Source organism: Cupressus sempervirens, chromosome 3, assembly GCF_028749045.1.
Source record: "Cupressus sempervirens isolate cs-2001-9-10 chromosome 3, ASM2874904v1, whole genome shotgun sequence".
NCBI lineage: Eukaryota > Viridiplantae > Streptophyta > Pinopsida > Cupressales > Cupressaceae > Cupressus > Cupressus sempervirens.
In genome coordinates this window covers 450,474,420-450,494,266 of record NC_143120.1, presented here as the reverse complement: position 1 = coordinate 450,494,266, position 19,847 = coordinate 450,474,420, and the positions used below count along the sequence as shown (strand labels likewise).

Sequence of the window (19,847 nt, the reverse complement as noted above, 5' to 3'; positions counted from 1 at the left end):
TGAAATAAGTAATTAAATTAAATTAAATTAAAAAGAGGGAGTTCAATTAGGAAACACATAAACCCTAACTAGGGCTAAAGGCTTTTAATTGGGAATCAGAGGTCATTTCTTCACACACAGGTTTGAAGGAGCAACTAGAGCTTTAGTAGGAGGATTTTCTTGTGGGTTTTTGGAGACAGGTAACTTGGTGGGCACAAGGCTTCATCAATTTGTTAGCATCAAACTAAGGTAGGAATTTGTACAATTCTTTTTCAAATTCCTTCAAGAATCCTTAGTCTTCTTCATGCCTAGATAAGAGAGATTGTTTGTGCCAAATCTATGAAGTTTTTTTTTAATTTGGTTATTTCCTTAAAAGTGAAAGAAAATATGAAAACCTTTGCTGAAAATTTGATTGTGCTAATATCAAACAACCATATGAAAAATCTAGAAAATTGAAAGAAAAGGAAACTAGGGTTTGAGTGTAGAAAACCAACTAAGATTGATTGTAATCAACAATTTGATCTAAGGATCCATTTCACCTTTGTTATAAAAAAAAAATAGAACCTATTGGAAAATTTTCCCTATGGACTGTATCTGTATTACTTTTAAAAAATATATCTGTTAAATGTTTTTTTCAAAATGATTAAAATTTAAAAATGGAGGTGGGGGCTTTTTGGATCTTAATTATATGTTGATCTTGCTAGAAGAGTGAGTCTATTAAAGAAATTTACCGTTCTATAACGAGGGAGCAGCTAGAGGATCTAATTCAATTAGTCTTTGAGAATAGATGGATGCTTAAATGCTTACAATCATAGAACTAAGATGATGCTTGAAACATCTTCAAAGAAGAAGAAAATAACGTTACATTTTAACAATGACGTCAAGAAGTTGACCAATGTACTTGGAGCTTCAAAAGGAAGCCAAATTAGCATGAATGCCTAATGCAACCAAATCTGAGGATAAATCCATAGTTTATTATGTTCACTTAGGTTCCTAGGGAATTAGACGAGTACATGTGTATTTTGGGAAATTGCTCTTATTAAAATAATAAATCATGTAACAAATGATGAGTACCTTGGAGCAAGATATTTTCTATGATTGGAGTATATGGATAGGACATGCCTTCGTGATAGAGGGAGCAACCTAAGGATCTACATTTGTTGACATCCAATGATATTGATTCAGAGGGAGTAGACCATGTTGAGATGGTCTCTCTAACTTAAAGTTGACGTACATTATCATTGAAGAACATACAGCTGATACTCTCACCAAGTCTCATACCAAAATAAAGTTTGTGCATTTGGAGTTGTGAAGAATGAAGCCTTTGTTGAGAGAGAGACTTAGCCTCAGTGAAATATAACTGATTGGATTCTTCTTTGTAAGTGAGAAGCTTAATGCGGAACACATGTTCCGCTCTCTAGGAGTAGTTGTGATGGATCCATCCTTTGATATGGTTCATGGTGGATGTCATGTGTGTGACGCCATGACAACACCACAGGAGAGAATCAGTGGTGACTCTGTGTAAACTCCTTTGTCACATGTGTGACTCTGTCACTTTATGCTCCCCAGTGTACATTACGGAAAGGTGACGATGTTTCTGATAGTGCACACCTGTATTCAACATTGTAAGGTAACGATGTTTCTAATGATTTGGGCAGCCGACGATTATAAATAAATGAATTTCGTGTCAGGGTCGTTGCCCTCACAAATGCCACTGGCCGCCCGCTATTTTCAGAAGCTTATCAACGCTCTGGAAGATGAAGCGAAACAAGACAGAAATACTGTTTTAAATTGGGGCAAATTTTTCGAGGTCTAGATGTAATGAAAAATATAGAAATATGAAATCTTCCTATCAAATTTGCCAAAAAGCTTGCGTACATTAGTAGGCCAAAATGTTTTTTTTTTTTGTTGACATTTCAGTTTATTTGAGATTTGGGTAAAATGGAAATTTATTGAATTAATGTACATGAACTCTGATGGATTTCAAGATGTTTTCTTAAACAAAACGATATGGTGTAAGAAGTAAATCTTGAAGTGTTTTTTTGCCAAACTTAAAGCCAATTCTCTGGAGAATGATAAATATGAATTTGTTCAATAAATAATTTTCTTATTTTATCCAGTATAATATAAGATGGAACACGAATTAGTCCATATTTTGTTTTGCCCTTTATTCTGTAATCAAACAGAGCCTATAAGAATTTATTTGAAAGCTCCCGAGCTTGTCTTGAGTTAGAAAGAGTTGCAGCTTTTTATTGCAAGTGTAAAGCCTACAGAAGAATTTAATGAATTCTGTATCAAGCTGCTTGCCCACATATGCCACTGTCCAGTATTCCCACAACCTTCTCAAAGATATGGAAATGAAAAAAGGCAAGTGAAAGAAAACTGAAAAAAAACTATTTAAATGTGGACCAGATTATATCTCATTTCTCCTCTCCAAAACCCTTTTTAAAAACTTCTCTATTAGTTAAAATACCCATTTGTTAGAAGTTGGCAATTACAAAGCTCACTCCAGACTTAGGAAATCTTTTCAGTCGCTGCCATCTTCTAGACCCTAGTGCATTTTCTTTATTCTATGTAACATGTTTTTTCAAGTTCCATGGTTTCTAATATTAATATTTTACACATAAAATCTATTGTTTCTCAAAATCTTACGTTGAGATATTAGATTTTTTCTATTTTTTACAATAATATATTTGTGATATTATTATCAGAACTCAATTATGTAGTTTTTAAATGTCAAATTTATTGACCCCAGCTTCATAAATAGTGGTTCACAAGAACTTGTCTCTTATGAAAACAAATGGAACACTTAGCTATCATTGCATCAACTAGGTGATGCTCATAAAGGTGAAGCAAGACTTCCCTGGGGGCAGCACTTGACATTAGAGTAGCTTTACTTGGCAAATCTTCTACTTCTGTAACTAAAATTTTAAGGTCACATCAACATTCTTTTTGTTGTATTCAAAATGGCCCTAAAAAAAGTGGGACCAATACTCGTATACACTAAGTTATATTTTATGAATAATGACCAAGATTATATATCTCTACATTTTTTTATTTATAAACTTATGGCCAAGATATATATCACTTAATGAACACAATTCTACTTTTCCAAAATAAACATTTTTTTCTTGATAAACCCACACCAAAGAGTTTTTGTCAATATTACAAAATCTTGTTAATATAATGAATATATAAAGTCATATGTGGCTAAGCAACTAATAGGGTGTGAATGCCCCCACAAAACAAGAGTCATGTCAACCAATCTGATGAAATGTGGAAAATCTACAAGAGTCGAGGTCATTGACCAACCAACAATTTAAATTCCTATATATTTTAAAAGAGAAATATATATACAACTATGAAGAAGAAAATGAAATGACAAGTTCTAAATTTGAAAATAGCATTTGTCGGGATTTATGAACTTAATAAACCAAAGAAACCATAAATCAAATACCATAATACCAAGATGGTCTGAACAAGATGACAAAGTTGAAAAGAGCTCCCAAACCCCCTCAAGGACATAACGAGCAAGAACATTGTAGGAGCGCGTTACTGCCCTACCATGAAGTTGTTAAGCTTCCCAAAAAAAATTCTAAAACAAAAGATGCCCAACCCAACAACAAGGATGATTAATCAAGCAAAACTACGAGTAGTAATGGCATTGTGTGCAACAAGTACATTATATCTTCTCTCTAGTATAAATAAAACTCATTCTCAATCAAACAGTACTCCAAGTATATCATTGCATATTTAGTTCATCTCATAAGACACAATACACATGGTGCACATTAGAGCAACATTCAAGTTTATCAAAAATCATATCATACAAGAAAAAACAACACATTAACCACCATAATTTAAAATGGAAGTGCAAAGGAAACATCTAACATTATTACTTCTCTTTGAGAAAACTCTACCAACACTAGGTCATAATGAAATATAAAAAAACATAATAAATTTCAAGATTACTCATGCTAAACTCAACAATATCATTCCTAAGAATACAAGAGAAAGTAAAACACCATCCTTCACACACCAATTTAAAAGTGCACTACCTAATTACGTAAGTAACCAAAATACAACCTGAGGAAATTAGCATATGTTCAAATACAAAAACAAACAATGGTTCATTAATTTAGAGCATCAACGATATCTTACAATCCCAAAGTTGATTCTCTTCTTTCTTAAAAGAAAATAGGAATTGCATTTATAATTTTCTAACACCTTTTTTTTCATTTTATCTCAATGAGCTATCTAATTTCTAGCATTCACACACAGACTTGTACTTGAATGAATTCATAATACATGCATGCATTGTGGTTGTTTAAGTAGAATAATACAGTAATTCTCGAGTTGGATGGCATCCAAGGAACATTTCTACTTATAAGCATGGAACAAAATATTTGTTAAGTCCTTCCCTTAGAGGCCAGAAATACACAATACATAGATGGCCCAATTTTCAGAGATGAAAATAGACGAAAGATTACACATAACTATTATTATTTACGGTTTCTAACTCACTTGGCTATAGAGGTGATAAAAGTGGTCAACATGGAAAATACATGGAATGTACTTTATAGCCTAGATTTCACTGACCGCATACAAGAGCAGCAAGTTTAACAGAGACTCAAATGCAGTAACCATTATTATTTTAGTAAGAGGAGAAATCAAGATGTTGGAACCTGAAAACTTAGACAACAAATTGAGTGGATGTGGCTTGTCTCTTTCCCAAAATCCTTCACCTCTGGAACAACCCCTTTCTCTCTCCCAATTATCTTTCTTTACTCTATAGGATTGGATAAATTTCTTTGTTGTTTTGCAATCCTCACTCAAAAGATAATTGTCCCCCTGACTTCCTCATCCTTTTTCTTATTATCCACCCTTAATCAATCGGACATGCAGTATCAATAATTGTTTATTCATTCATTGTTTATTCATTCATGTTACTTAATTATTAAATCAGTGTGAAACTGACTATTTATTTGTAATTGTTACATTCAAAGAATTATGTCTTTTCATTAATTTCAAAGAACATTACTTTGAAACAAAAATATCCAAATGACAATAACGAGACCATTTTATTTGGGTATGCAAAAATGGGTTGTGACAAAAGGTCGTTCATATTAAATATTTTACATAAATAGTACAATTTTCAATTATGATGTATTTGATACTCTTTTATTTAAGTGGATTCTATAAGGTGGACAATTGTTCTGATTAAGTAAAAACAGGTTTTGAAAGGACCCAAAACCTTGTACATCAAATCTAAAGACATAAGAATATAAGGCCCAAAAACAGTAGTGTGAGTCACCAAACAAAGATGGACAATTGTTTATTCTTACATTTCAAATCAATTTTACCTATGAAATAAGAGGGAAAATATTATCATTTCCATAATTAAAATGATTTATATTTTTCCAAAGTTTCCTTTATTGAATGAGTTATTTTCATAGTCAACAATGTTGGTGAGTTTTCCTATAGACATGAAATTAACTTATGATTCCATTTTTCTAGATATATTTTTCCTCGTTACATCTATTAGCTAATATGCTAAAACCCAAAGTTACATGTGAATAAAGTTAAGATTTCACTATCAATTTTGTTTGGGGAGCTTCCCTCCCTCTAGTTTGTTTCTTTTAAGACCAAAATTGATTTCAATATCCCTTGTACCAAAATTGATTTCAATCTCCCATGTATTTGAGATCAATGTTACTTTTTCGTGATTTGATATTTATTTGAATCAATGTTCAGTTACTCGATAATAGATTTCAAAAAGAAAAAATGTGAATTAAGAGAAAAACATATCAATTGAGCATTAACACTTTCTTGGTGCAAACTTCGATGATTTTATTTGTAGCTTTTGACTCTCTCTAGTTTTAAAAGTCAAGTATTAGGAGGGATTGCTCCTTTGAACCCAACTTCCCTTTTTTTCTTTAGTATCTTTACACTTAATTGTGAGGAGCCATTTTTCCTCTTGGATTGGTCTGAGCAAATGTGTTGGACATAACTTGTTGGATTTCCAAGCTCATTAGATTCCCAAGCTCATGTCAAGTGCTATGCTCTACATTATTAAAGACTTGCATATATTTAAAATATTTATATTTGTTGAGAGCCACATTTACAAATCCAAGCATAGTGTATCACTACAGGTTCCTTAGTAAACTTCATAGTGTTGATGTATCTTCTTAAGAGAAATATTTGTTTGAGGGAGAATTGCAACCAACATTCACTTGTAACTGAAGTAAACCCAAATGGAATAATTATTGTCACATATTATCAAGTCATGATTTATGCTTGAACCATTAATTTCTTTAAAAACTACTTTTCTTTCTTTGATTTGGCAGGAAGAAGCCATCAAAAATCATTCGCCCTTCATAAGGATGTCCAATGTGCCTATTGGATGTCGATTTAGTCCTAGGAAGTCTCCCACAATAGGTCGGACCCTATTCTCCATTTTTTTCGTGGAAGAAAACCCTCAAAAAAATATTTCAATTCTACAATTATATCGAATTATAGTTATTGGTAGGGAAAATATAGCATGTGAATAGACCTCTTCTTACCTATTATGGATCTTAGTTTTGGTAATGTATCCTTGACGGTCGTAAATTAGGGTGTTTGAGAAGGCTAATCAAGAAAATATTTGGTGTGAATAAGAATTTAGACTTAACAAAGGCCTTGTACCTGGTTTACAAGACTTGTTCCATTAAGTTACTTAGGTCATAAGTGTCCTAAAAGATTGCTAAATCATCTCAAGTCATTTACTTTCAGCAACCCAAGTCAACACTTTCGTTGTCTTCTCATTGCATAATATTTTGACACATCAACCATGTCTAATCCTACCACTTAACTTGTCTTTAGAAGCAATGTGCCTCATTTTCATGTCCATTCTAATATGCAATCAATCTTGCATTGTTAATTGTGATATATTCTTGTCATTCTCACGTGGAAGCTATTTTGTTCTTAGAGATGTTGAGTTGTCTATTTACTCCTACAATGGTGTGGACGAAAGGGATTTTAGATTGCATTTATCCATTGAGAGAGGATTGATCCAATGTGTTAGAAAGGACTTATGTAAGAGGGAACATTAAGTTTTCTCATACTCCCTCCAAATATACTCAATTAGCTATCAATGTCAAATTAAACATGATAACCTTATGTTGTCTCCCGCTCCTGTCTCTACCCGCATTCTTGCAAGGTTTGAACCTACAACTTCTCTTGCTCATTCTCTAGCGCACAATGGGGTTGTTCGTGCCATGGGGGTGATCGATCCCCCTGCAGTAGATCAGGGTGTGGCTTCTACTCCTGTGGCTCCTGCTAGGGAGGCTCATGTTGCTCTGCCTCAGGGGGTTGTTGGAAGATCAGCTATCTCGTATGCTGATGTGGCTGCCTATGAGGCAAGTATTGGGGGTCAAGCTGTGAAGTTGGGGCTTCAAGACATTGTGCATGTTGTACCTAACCCGATTCTGATTCATCTAGAGTCTGAAATAGTTGATGAAATTTCCACATATGTGGACTTCTCTTCTATAGCTGTTATTTTTTGTTTTAGGGGATTTTGGCCCTCTCTATTAGATTTGCATGCTTGGATATCCAAAAATTGGGAGCCTATTGTTAGAAATAGATAATACTGAGAGGGGGGTGAATCGGTATTTTCAATCTTTTTGCCCACAACTAAATATTATTAATTACTTTGCCACATGCATAAGAAAATAAACCAACAATGCTAAACAGTAAAAACAACCATACATAGAGAGAGCTCATAACACCATATTTTGTTCACTAGGGAAACCCTAGCCAAGAGAAAATGACGAAACCCACTAGATGATTCACTATATAAAAGAATCTGGTTAAGGATATTTACCCTGTTAGGAGTCTATGAAGATGTAGTGTCTCGAGTCCCTATTAGGAGACTAGGCCTTGTTAGAAGCCTCAACCCTATTAGGAGTTGGTGGATCATATACAAATGTGTGCAAGAAGAGCCCACTACCCTAACATGCAACTATACAATAAGTTCTTCAAGAGAATCGGTATACATACAATACTAGATCACTTGTTGTACTTTGCAATTCTTTTGATTGTCAGCTCTTCATACAAAGAGTGATTGGGCACATATCAATTTGCATCATATCTCACATAACATTGGTTCACATCACATATCATAATATCTCATTCACATTTTTACTTCGCAATTGAAGTTCTTTACTTAAACATATTAATAAATTCTTCCTAAGTCGGCTCACATAACATCTTTCGAGTCAGCTCATCAAAATTTAGTAATCTAAACAATTCTACAAGTCATACAAGTCAATTTGTTGACATGCTCTATTCTGCATGTGAGGCATCTGCATTAGTATTTCCTTCATAACTTGAACTAGGTTGATCGTACGAACATGTGCACTAGTATGCATCATCAAGATGACATCATGCATCTAGGGTTAACTATGCAAGAGAATATTCTAAGGCAATATTCCGCTATCAATAAATCTTGTCATGTTGTTGTAACTCTGTCCAATACTTGGACAATTTTCCTTCACAAATAATCATGACTAAACTGCAAAACAAATGTTTCCATAAATGACAACCACATATCTCACCTTATTTGATTGATTGGTCATATTGCCAACACCTATCATTTCGGATTTGGTTCAGATATACCTTATGAAATTTGCTACTACTAAAGATAGAAGGGCCATCATGTGTTGTTGTTTCTCCTGGAAGGAGAGGTTCCCCTTAATGGCTAAACCTTGGCATATGGATTTTGACCCGTCGATTGATTCCTTTAATAAGATTCCTCTTTGGGTTAGGTTGTCAAATCTTCCCCTTCACTTATGGTTGGATTCAGTCCTAGAGGCTATGGGGGAGGCCCTTGGTGACTTCTTGATGGTTGATATCGCGTCGTCCAATGTGTATCGGACGACATATGCTTGCATTCTTATGGAGATTGACGTCTCCAAGGGGCTACCTTAAATAATTAAGTTGGCCTCTTCAAATGGCTTGTGGATTCAGCTTCTTGATTATGAGGATATTCCCTTCAGATGCAGTAAATGTCATAAGATTGGCCATCTTGCTGCGAGATGCTCCTCTGAAAAGGTCAGATCGAGAAAATCACCTTCTTGGTGGTTGGGGGTTTCAGATGATCACTACACGGTTTAGAAAATTTCCACTGTTGGGGATGGTTTGGATGCTTCTTCTCAAGAAGATATTTCTGTGGTGAAGGATTTTGCTATTGTCTCTGATGTTTCAAATGATGTCCCTATGGCAGTGACCAAGAATGTTGCAGTAGTCCCTTCTTCAACTGCTATAACTATTGATTCGTTTGTTGACCCTCTTCCGGCTCTGTCTCAGGACGGTGTTGTTGTCACTTCTTCTGTTGTGATCAAGAAATCGTGTGGTGGAGATGTTTCTTCTCTTATCGCGAGGGTGTTAGGGGTTGGTTGCGATGACAATGTCCTTGCGTGGCAGAAGGCTGCTGGGAAGGTGGAGGATGGATGGACAACAGTAAAAAGAAAAAAAGTCAAGCCATCCAATCCTTTGTTCGATATGTCTTTACTTTCTCAAAAGATGAAATTGAAAGGTAAATCTTGAGGCTCGATTTTTGTATTTGTTTTGTCATTTCAAACCTTGTTGCTTGCCTATTCTTTTGAGATTGTCCCTTTATGTATGGCTCTCCTAGCCTTTTTGGCCATTGTTTCTTTGTAGTTTGACATGGCTTAGGACTTAACGTCTATTTCTTTTGTAACCATGAGGGGGTTTCAGGCACCCATTTCAAAACCTATTTTTTGGTGCCACCTTGGTCACCCAATTTTGGTGGGTGACCTGTTTCACCTTTGATCTGTTGTATCTTTAGTTTGGGCTACATTAAAAATATTTTGATTTGTAAAGGGTTTCAAGCACCCTCCAAAACTTGTTTTCCTTAATCAAAAACATGGTAACCTTATATAATTGCCACAATTAATAAATTGAAGTATATTTTATTTTTACATCGAAGGTGTTTCCTTATATGAGATGGAGGCCTTGGATTATCACATCAACAATTCATAATTGCTTAGAATAGTAGACGAGAATAGGATATATCCTTACCACCCATTTGTTGTTCACGCCATTAATCTAATGAACAGGACCCACAAAATGCACACCTTTATTGTAAATCCAAAAGTGATTGTACACAAGACTTCTAGAACATGTCCAGTTTGAAAACAACGAAAAGTGGACACATTTAATACATTGCAATAACTTATGAAGTCATCGCATCGTTACAGAGGAGAAATTTTATAATCTTCAAAGGTGCAGATCCAACTTAGAGAAATTGAAGTGAATTTACACCGTCTCATTCAAAATTTCTCTCAAGAATTTTACTTCGATCATTGGGAAAGTATAAATTTTTAAGCATAATGACATTCTCTGTGATTTTGATATACAACAGTGCATGAAAGCTTTGTTGTTATTTACTATTATTATTTATTAATATTGAAGAAAGCTACATGAGATTTGAACAAGCTATTTGTTCTCTTTTATATTCAAGAATTTACATGGCTTTCAAATACACTATGTTTTCTTTTATATTTTAGAACTTTTGTGGGTTTCAAACACATGACCTAAACTCTACTCATGGTTAGTCACTCATATTAAAGGTGTCATTTCTATCGGACAGAGGTGTGCCAAGAGTGCCTTATCTTACACTCCAAACAATTTGGAATAAATCAACGCCTTCTAAGATGGTGATGGAAAAAGACGGATGTGGAGAGGATGATGGGAGAAAAAGAAAGAGGATACAAAGATAGATAGAGGTAGAAGAGATAAATACATCTAGAGGATAGTAGAGGTATAAGAGATAAATATACATAGAAATGAAGAGAGGGGAGACAAATAGAGGGGAATATAGTTAGGTCAATGACAGAGACATATATAGTTGAGTTATATGTAACATTTTGGAGTGCTTTCATCAATTATTTCATAATTTTAATTGATAATGTTGTCATGTTTATATCCACTCTGTCAATGCATGTCTTTAAATCTAGTGAAAAGTTTCGTGCTAACTATCACTCTTCTTAAGCTGAGTTGAAGTCAATGAAACCTTTCCAAGCTTCCTCATAGAATAAATGAGGGAATCAATATCATGCATGATGGGTGAGGGCATTTTATTCACCACTCATTTCAAATTTGGTGAGTCGGTTATTTTAAAGGACATCTAAGCTCCCTTAGTCGGACCTATTGTTGTAAATCATTGAACAAGAATTACTGGTATCCTTGTGAGATGCTAGGAATCCTACTAGCCATCTGAAATTTGTAGCTACTTAATTGAAAAGAGAAATATTTGAATATATTGATTGATTGTTCCCATATATTTTATAGTATATTTTTTGTGAAAAATAGGTATATGGAGGGGCAAAGGAAGATATAAATAAATATGAATATAGAGCAAGAAGATGTGAGATAAATAGATAGAGAAATAGAGATAGATCAATAGAGAAATGTGGAGATATTGAGAGAATTAAAGGAGAGATATAGAATGGGACACATACTCAGTGGACCATCCATATTTCTATGGCATGCCTCTCGCACACTAATGTGTGATTGCTAGTTTACTTTCAATTGCAATTATAGTAGACCACATATATTATTACTTGTCCCATTTTTTTCGAAGTGCAGAATTTTTACTCTGCAACTAGAGTACTAAAAATTTAAAAACATGTTTGCAAAATTCAATTACAAAATAAAGCAAATTAAAAATCAGCATCTTAAAAGAGAAAATGCTTGGTTTTATAGCCAGAAAAACATGTGAAAATGTCTTTTAACCATCACTTTATTGCTGTTGGTTTTTTATCCATGTTTTTCCGGTCTATGAAAACTCCCAGTTAACATTTGTGGAAACTTGGGAAGTACTGGCATAGTTTGCAAACTATAGTCACACGCATCAGCAGCTTCAATGTAGAACCCTGCAATACATTTGTTTCACAATATGTAGTTTTCTCCTAATGTTGTATGAATTCCAAGTCATACCTATCAAGATCATTGTTGTAATCTAAAGTTATAAAAATCGCATTTCCTAATAATATTATTGTGTTTCATTGGATGCACTTGTAATTTGATCCTATTGAGGCTCCTTGAGGAACAGGTATGATATTGAGGCTACTTAAGTTCATAGATATGATAATTACAAAATATGTCCTATTCATAAATATAAGTGTAAGAAATTTTAATACCCAAAACATTAGCCACTGTAAGTTCGACAAAACTTTTACTGCACAAAGTTGTACCAACAATCCACAATATGTTCAAACGAGTATTTCTTAAAATTTTACCTCGAAAACAGTTATCACTTTGACCATATTGTATAGTCTAACAAAGTACCTTGTCAATTTCTTGGTATATGCCTGTTCCGAAGAATACTTAAAGCCTCCATCTTTCCACTAAAAGAAATATATGTTTTTTAAGGGATGACAACATAATCAAACCGAAATCTTTTTAATCTAATTAGCATATCAAACTTGACAGAAGATGACGTCCCCACAACTGTAAAAAGCAATGATTTGCCTACGTTACAAATCCATATCCCTTCAAAGCAAAGGTGGTTCTTTAATCTATGTTGTTGGCATGTAATGGAATATGTGTTTGCTTGAAACAGTGTGAGATGCAGAAGAACATCATGTACCACAAAATCCTCAAATAACAAAATTCATTTAGAGAAATGAGCAATGCATTCTGCATAACAGTTCAATTGGCTTGAAAGGTAGACTAAACTGATTATAAATATATTTTTCAATGAGATTTTTGAGAAGGCATTTCAATAATATTTTTGTGGCTTATCATCATGAATTACTCTTCCATTGCATCTCCTTCAATCACTTGCACTTGCTTTCTCAAAGGGATTATTTTGGTTGACAGAACCTCTGCATTAAAGATACGATATTAGTTCAACAGAGAGAAGTCTCAAAAAAAGGAATATTTACAAACATAATAATTATTAAAACAATTCAAAGACAACCAAAATTCAGACAAATATCTTCATGTGGCAGGCCCAGCTTGCCAGTTCTGTTTTCGCATGTTTAAAATATGTCCTATGATTTAGTATTTAATTTTTCTTAATCGGTCCAACAAATAAATTTTCTTGCTAAAGACTTGTGCAATGCAATAATGTATACCAATTACAACAATAGTAGCTCAAAACGCTATAGAATAATTGGAAGCTTTGACAGTATCAGTGCCTTGTTTCCATCAGGGCTCCTATGCTCACATGGCTATTTTATACTTGAATCATATAGCTTCAATTTAACCATTGGGGAACTACCTTATTTAGGTATATTTACAATGTTTTAGTGTTTATTACTTGTTTAGATCCTAGGATTATATTCTGGTAGTTTATTTCCCATTAACATGCTCTAATCTTTTATGAACACTGACAAAATCTATTTGATAAATCCTTCTTTATTCCTGATAAATTAATCAGACGTGTGTAAGAAAAGATTGGTGAATGTTTATAAAAGCACTTTTATGTAAGTCCTTTGGTCAAACCTCAAATAACTTCAAACTAGACAAAAATGTGCATGCGTTATAGCACAAGGACAGCCAGAGACCATTGGTTGTGCATTTACTCCAAACAATTCTCTCCCTTACAGTACTCCAACTCAATACCTTGACTTTCTCATGAAAAAATCTTATATATTTCTATAATAGTATAATGTGTAACCGAACAACTTTAAAGAGAAAGCATTTAGATCAATACTCTCTACTTAAGTTGCTGTGATGGTGTACAACATTAACTTTATGATCCAAATTATTGAAAAGGTTTGACATCGATGAATAGATTTGAAAAGAGGCATGATGACCCTAAAGAAACTTAAAGGTATGCACCTCAAAGGTACCAAACATTACAACAGCACATTATATGATAATAATTAGATTCTCGAGTCATAGCTTCAGTACAATTTCAGAAAACTTAAAACATCATCTAATTCCTGTTATGCACTATTAAAAACAGTGTGCCCCATACATCTTTAAAGCATACAAATTACTCCACTCTCAAATTACTCCATTTTTAACTAATGTAGGAGAACGTCAAATATTTATTACTACCAAAAACACGTGGTTTATTGTTTCCATAAATCTAGAACACAACAAAATTCAGATTTCAAGGAGAAGCGGAAGAAAATGTTAAAGCCACATGCCAATATGATGTTTATGGAAACTGTGGAATTCTAGCTATTGTGATAGTAAAGTTGGAAATTTATGATCGTACGACTCTTGAACAGTTGAGCTTGACACTAATTATTAATAAATTTAATAATTAATAACTGCAATTTTTTTTCATTTTTTGAAAAATGCAGTATTGACTATTTTGGTCTAAAGATATGAATGGATGAAAAAACTACTAGTAAGATTGTGCTTATCAGTAATCACTTATATAAGTTCACAAAAATCAATTTTACAACTTATCATGATTTAATGTGTGTTTTCGAAGATTTTTGTGCAAATAAGTGGTTTTTTATCTTCAAAAAATATGCCTTGATTATTATGCTTACTTTCTAAGATCATTTTATAAATGTGTTTGTCTGTTTTTCACTTCAAAAAAATTGCTAGAGTTCCAGAAAGTTCTACCAAGATTACCAACATTTTGCCAAGTCAAGTCATTTTTGAGTGCTAAGTTTGGCTGAGTTGGGTCTTTTTGAACTATAATATGAATATTTAGGATTTTCAATGCTTTGTCCAATGTTGGCTCAACTGACACTGTTTGACAGTTGTTTAGCTCTATATTAATCAGTAAGGCCTTAGATAAACCGCATTTCCTTATGCATATTCTCGTATAACTAATGTTTCAACTACCTTGTATTTTCACAGCTGTCCCTACTTCAAACTCATTGTTTCCTCTCCCTAAAACCCATACTCATGTCCACCATTTCAAAACTCCATTGAACATTCCCTTTAAGTATAAATAAGCCCAATCAAAAGAATACCAGAACCACTTCTTGAATGACGTGGTAGGCCATGATTACTCAAGATTGATTGTAGTTATTTAGTGTTATACCATGATGCTAATAACTACAATGTCAATATTCTAAAAGTGCCATCTAAATTCTCAATCTTATTTATTTGCATCATTTCTATAAATTAAAAAATTGTAGCACCCAAAAAGTTGAAACAAACTTAATTATAATTCCAAGCATTGTAACCCTTCAAGGAACCAATAGGAAAAGTTAATTGGTTAAGACTTTGTAAAGGATCTACGTGAGTATTTTAAAAACTACAATTGGGAACCAACTGATTGAAGAATCTGAACATGGCCAATCTATGTATTATGAACAAACAGCAAAAGCTACTAACCAGTATGTCCTTTCGCAAATGAGTAACCTCTTGAGCTAACATATGTCCGTGGATTTGGCAGTTGATGATTGCGCAGATATTCTGTTTGACCCTGTTATTGTTGCCACCAAAATTTAATAACATCGAAATTCTGAAAGATAAGTTTTTCCAAACTTGCATAATTTTCACTTTCAAGAAATGCCTTTTCTAGCCAGGGTTTCACATCCCAACCTTTGTGATTACGCACACATCCACATTACTGCCACTTCCTAGATCGTTGAAGATTCCAGATCGAATAGCATCACAAACCAATGATATTCCGTCCTCTCTCTGCATGACAGATTAACAGAAATGAATAATTATACTTTACATCAATATACTTGTATGTTTGAAAATGAAAACATCATCAAAATCCATTTAGAATATTCTAATGTAACTGGCAAATAACCAAATTCCATTTTTTAGTGACACCTATCCTCGAGACAAGAAAACATAAACCAATCGATATGAAAATCCTAGACTGTGTGCATGTACTTGGGAGAATAATAAGAATGCAATAATTAGCAAAACCAATACCTTTGATCAGAATTCGGTCCCTTTAAGAACTATATGAATTTGGGATTTTGAATTACAATCAAGTATCACACTAATTTTGCCAGGAGTTATATTTGGCAACATTATAATGCTTTGTGTCCATAACAAACAACATATCCCACAATAGAGATCCAAAAAAAAAAGCTACATTGATTGTTAAAATATAAATGTGGATTTAGATTTTAAAAATAACCCAATATTCTCAAATGAAAGGCTACATTAATTCTTTTTTAGTTTGAACTTTAAAGAATCTAATCAACTCTTAAAATTCAAAATAATTGCTAATCACCCTGTTGGTTCCCAAAACCGCAGATTGGAAATCCAAAAGCCTCCCACTTCTCCAATAGGATTCCAAAATCAGCTCTGGCCAACGAATCAGAATACTTCTCGATTCCCCTACACTTCAGGCTCAAGTACACCTAGGCGGGTAGACCTTCTCCTCGAACCTAATCACTTGGTTCAGAGTTTTTCTAAAGCAAGTTTAAGCTTTGGAGTTCTCCGGCTAGCAAGGTCCTCGAACTCAATTAAAATGAAAACTAGATGCTGAGTGTTTAAATTGGTTTGATGTTTTGTATAATGTTTGTCAATACTAGATTTGATGTTTGTAGGAAGAAAGATATAGATTTTTGACTTCAATAATAGAAAGACTAGTGCCTCTGCTCATCCGAGCAATAGAGTCAACTTCAGTGAATTTTCACATACAACTTTATAATGTTCTATGCACTTATACTATCACCAATTAAATAATCAAGATGCGACAGATCAAATATATATGCAATCTTAAATTAGTCCAGATTGAACTTTAACTCCTCTGGTAGGGAGACAAACTAGACACAAATACGGAAACAACTATATATTACACAACATTTGTGATGATCCAATTTAAAATGCTAAATGACCATGTCCACTTTAATAACATTTAAATTGTATACAGAATTCCAAAAAATAATTACGAAGGATGATTCATCTACAGTTTAAATCTCCACGCCTTCAATAATAAACAAAGAACATTTTATTTTATTATTATAAAAAAATAATAGAATTTACATTAGAAAAGCCATATTAAGCTCTTTATCCCTCCATACAAAATAATATAGATTGCTTCTTCTTTGAGAATATGAATCTGAATGTTTTCGAATATGTCTTCTCTCCTCTCTCCCAAATAAATCTCATATATATAAGCATGTGCTTTAGAGAGTGTGACTTTTCAAATGACAAGTCATACTTCTTAAAATATTATTACACTTTCTAATCGCACCTTTTCTTTTAAACACAGATTTAGACTATTACGATAACTTGAATAGGGTAATATGGATTTACTAAAATATTCATATTAGCCTTCGTATTTTTTCTCATACTTCGGCAGACTTTGAAGGGCTGTTTAATATTTGATAACTATTGACGGTAAAGACCCTCGAATGTCCATTCCTCTAAGTTCATCCATGTATAATATATTTATCAATATATTTTCCAATTAATTCTTTGCAAACGCATCATCAATGGCACTTAGACGACTATGTGGCACAGATTAATCTGAATGATATTCATCCTGCCCTGGCCATATATCTTACTTCATCACCGACTTCGTGGCTTCCCATATATTTTCATTGCCAGACGATGCAAACAGTATTCTTTTGAACATGATAAGGATAATCATTGTTGAGGGTGAGCATCTAGACTGTGTTTCTTCAGAATAGGGTCTCCCGCGCTAACATCTTCATCTCATGTGCCATTCTATGACTTGCGTTTGTAAGATTCTTTGTGAGAGTAACCATCTTCAGAAACAGTTCACGTGCATTAGGTGGTAAGCCAGCACCATCAATCATCAACGGAGTTTCTTCATTATTATATAATCTTTCCTTAGCTTCATCCATACATATCAATATTCATCCTTGTATTCTGATAATGTCTCAGATGTATTCTGAAGTCTTTGTATGTTCTTGGCTAAATGTCTTTGATTTTGGAAGAAACACACACTAAATCTAAGAAGTTTTCTTGCAGAGATGTACCACATAAACAGCTATCAATTAGAGGCTGTGATCGAGTATTTCATAGCTGAAAGTACTTGCACTTGGTCTGAGATCAGAACACGGTAATCTCTAGATATTATGTTGCTGGCTGGGTGCTGTACTTAGACCCAATAGAGCCATGCATAGCTGATAAACATAGATGGAACAGATCTGGGATGTTTGGAGCTACAGTCTTGGGTCTAGTTTTATATTTCACATCATAAAGACAATTTATCAATCATTCAGTGGCTACAGCAAGATGACTAAGGCTGGAAAGCATCTGGAATGAACAGTGCAGATCTGAGGTGTATTTTGGTAGCAACTTAGGTGGATCTTATAAGGTTAAATACTGCTGCAAGAGTTTCTCGTGAAGAGTGCATTCTGGAGCATGTATTGGCACTATTGAGCATGTTGAACTAGGCTTTTAATTTCTTATATGTCCCCTTGAACATCAGAACTCTTCTATGATTGGCTGTATCTTATTTGCTGCTGCTTTGAAGCATACATAAATAACAGATGTCTCTGCACCTTCACAAATGACATCCTTTCTAGTTTCTACTAGTACTTGAGAAGCAGTATTCTTTAGCACTGATAGTACATATGAGCACACTGTTCCTAATGCTTGAGACTGAAATTGGCATAGCTTTACAAGGTGAAATGCAGACTCTGCATATTGTGGATTGTTTGCAACATATGAAATATATTCATCAAGCCATTTCAGCAAAGGTATAAATGACCACTTCCAACACTCATATTTGGTGAATAGAACTGTGTGGCAATTGTCTTCAACATCATAAATGGAGGCCCTAATTTTTGCCAAAAAATTTAGACCCCTCAACACTAGTTATTAAGAAAGGTATTTTAAGTGGTTAGACCAAGGACGAAAAATGTCTGTGTATTTTAGAAGGCTGTATTTCATTTAAAAATCAGTACTTTATTCATTTCATCTTCTAAAAATAAAGCCCTCCAGCAATCAGCACCTAATTACAAGGAAGAATCTGCCAAACTTGGCGCTAAAACCAGGTTCTAGAGAAGCCACAAAGAAAAAGAAGATGACCATGATAGAAAGTGATGTACATGAAAAAAGGTGAAAGATAACAGACAGTATGGTGGTATGGTGGACCTTTCGAGTTTCAGACCAAGAAAGAATGTTTGGCCCAAGAATCCTATGATAAATGTTGGAACTCGAAGAAATCTTATTCTATTATTATCAAATTTATCATTTACTTTCAGGTTTTTTAATATTTAGTTAACAAGCACGATAGTCATTCAAACCATAGTGTGGTTATGAGTGTCATGCTGGTAAAAAGAAATGTGTTTTGGATCTAACCCACTAAGAATCACTTGGTGCTGCGGTTCTTCTCTGTATAGATTGTCATGTCCCCACAATGCGCTAGGCAGAATTGCAGATCTCAAACCTTATTAATAGGCATTGACTCAAACCTTAGATGCCGTTCCAGCATAAACACCAGAGGAAATATTTCAAAATCACATTATCTGGAAATAGTCTTATTTATAAGACATTGCAATTTTGAATTTAGCATTTACAGATCTCAACAAGCAGCCTTTACTGCATCTGATTAAGACAGCAATGCTTATAACAAATGGCTGAAGCTATTGACCATTTCAATAGGTGTGGCTCCTTAATGAAAGCAGTGACTTCCTTAATAGAGGAGACTCCCTTAATTAACAGCAATTATACTAACAAGCAGTTATTACAACAAATAAAAATCACTGAAGCAGTTATATTAACAGCCATTCACACAATAAACAAACTGCAGTTCATAAGGTGATTGAAGAGGTGCAATCTCTTATTCCGTAGGTGTGCCTTTGTGAAAGAACACTTCTTATCCAATGGGTTACAACCTTCCAGCCCAATGGAAGAGATATCATTCAATAAAGACCATCAAACATACAGCAGGGACAATCAAACACATAGCAGAGGCAATCATGAATACAGCAGAATGA

General features: G+C 33.9%; 1 protein-coding gene across 2 annotated transcripts in view; it reads right to left on the bottom strand.

Annotated features, from left to right (window-relative positions):
- Window positions 1–12,430: 12,430 nt before the first annotated feature.
- Window positions 12,431–19,847, bottom strand: part of LOC149567012 (proteasome subunit beta type-7-B-like) — a 32,371-nt gene continuing 24,954 nt past the window's right edge. For both annotated transcript variants that reach the window (XM_089820216.1, XM_089820218.1), the window contains exons 7-9: window positions 15,508–15,606; window positions 15,298–15,388; window positions 12,431–12,869 (exon numbers count right to left, since the gene is read on the bottom strand). In XM_089820216.1, coding sequence (XP_089676342.1) covers window positions 12,796–12,869; window positions 15,298–15,388; window positions 15,508–15,606 — 264 coding nt within the window. In that variant the 3' untranslated portion in view covers window positions 12,431–12,795. The remainder of the gene's footprint in view (window positions 12,870–15,297; window positions 15,389–15,507; window positions 15,607–19,847) is intronic.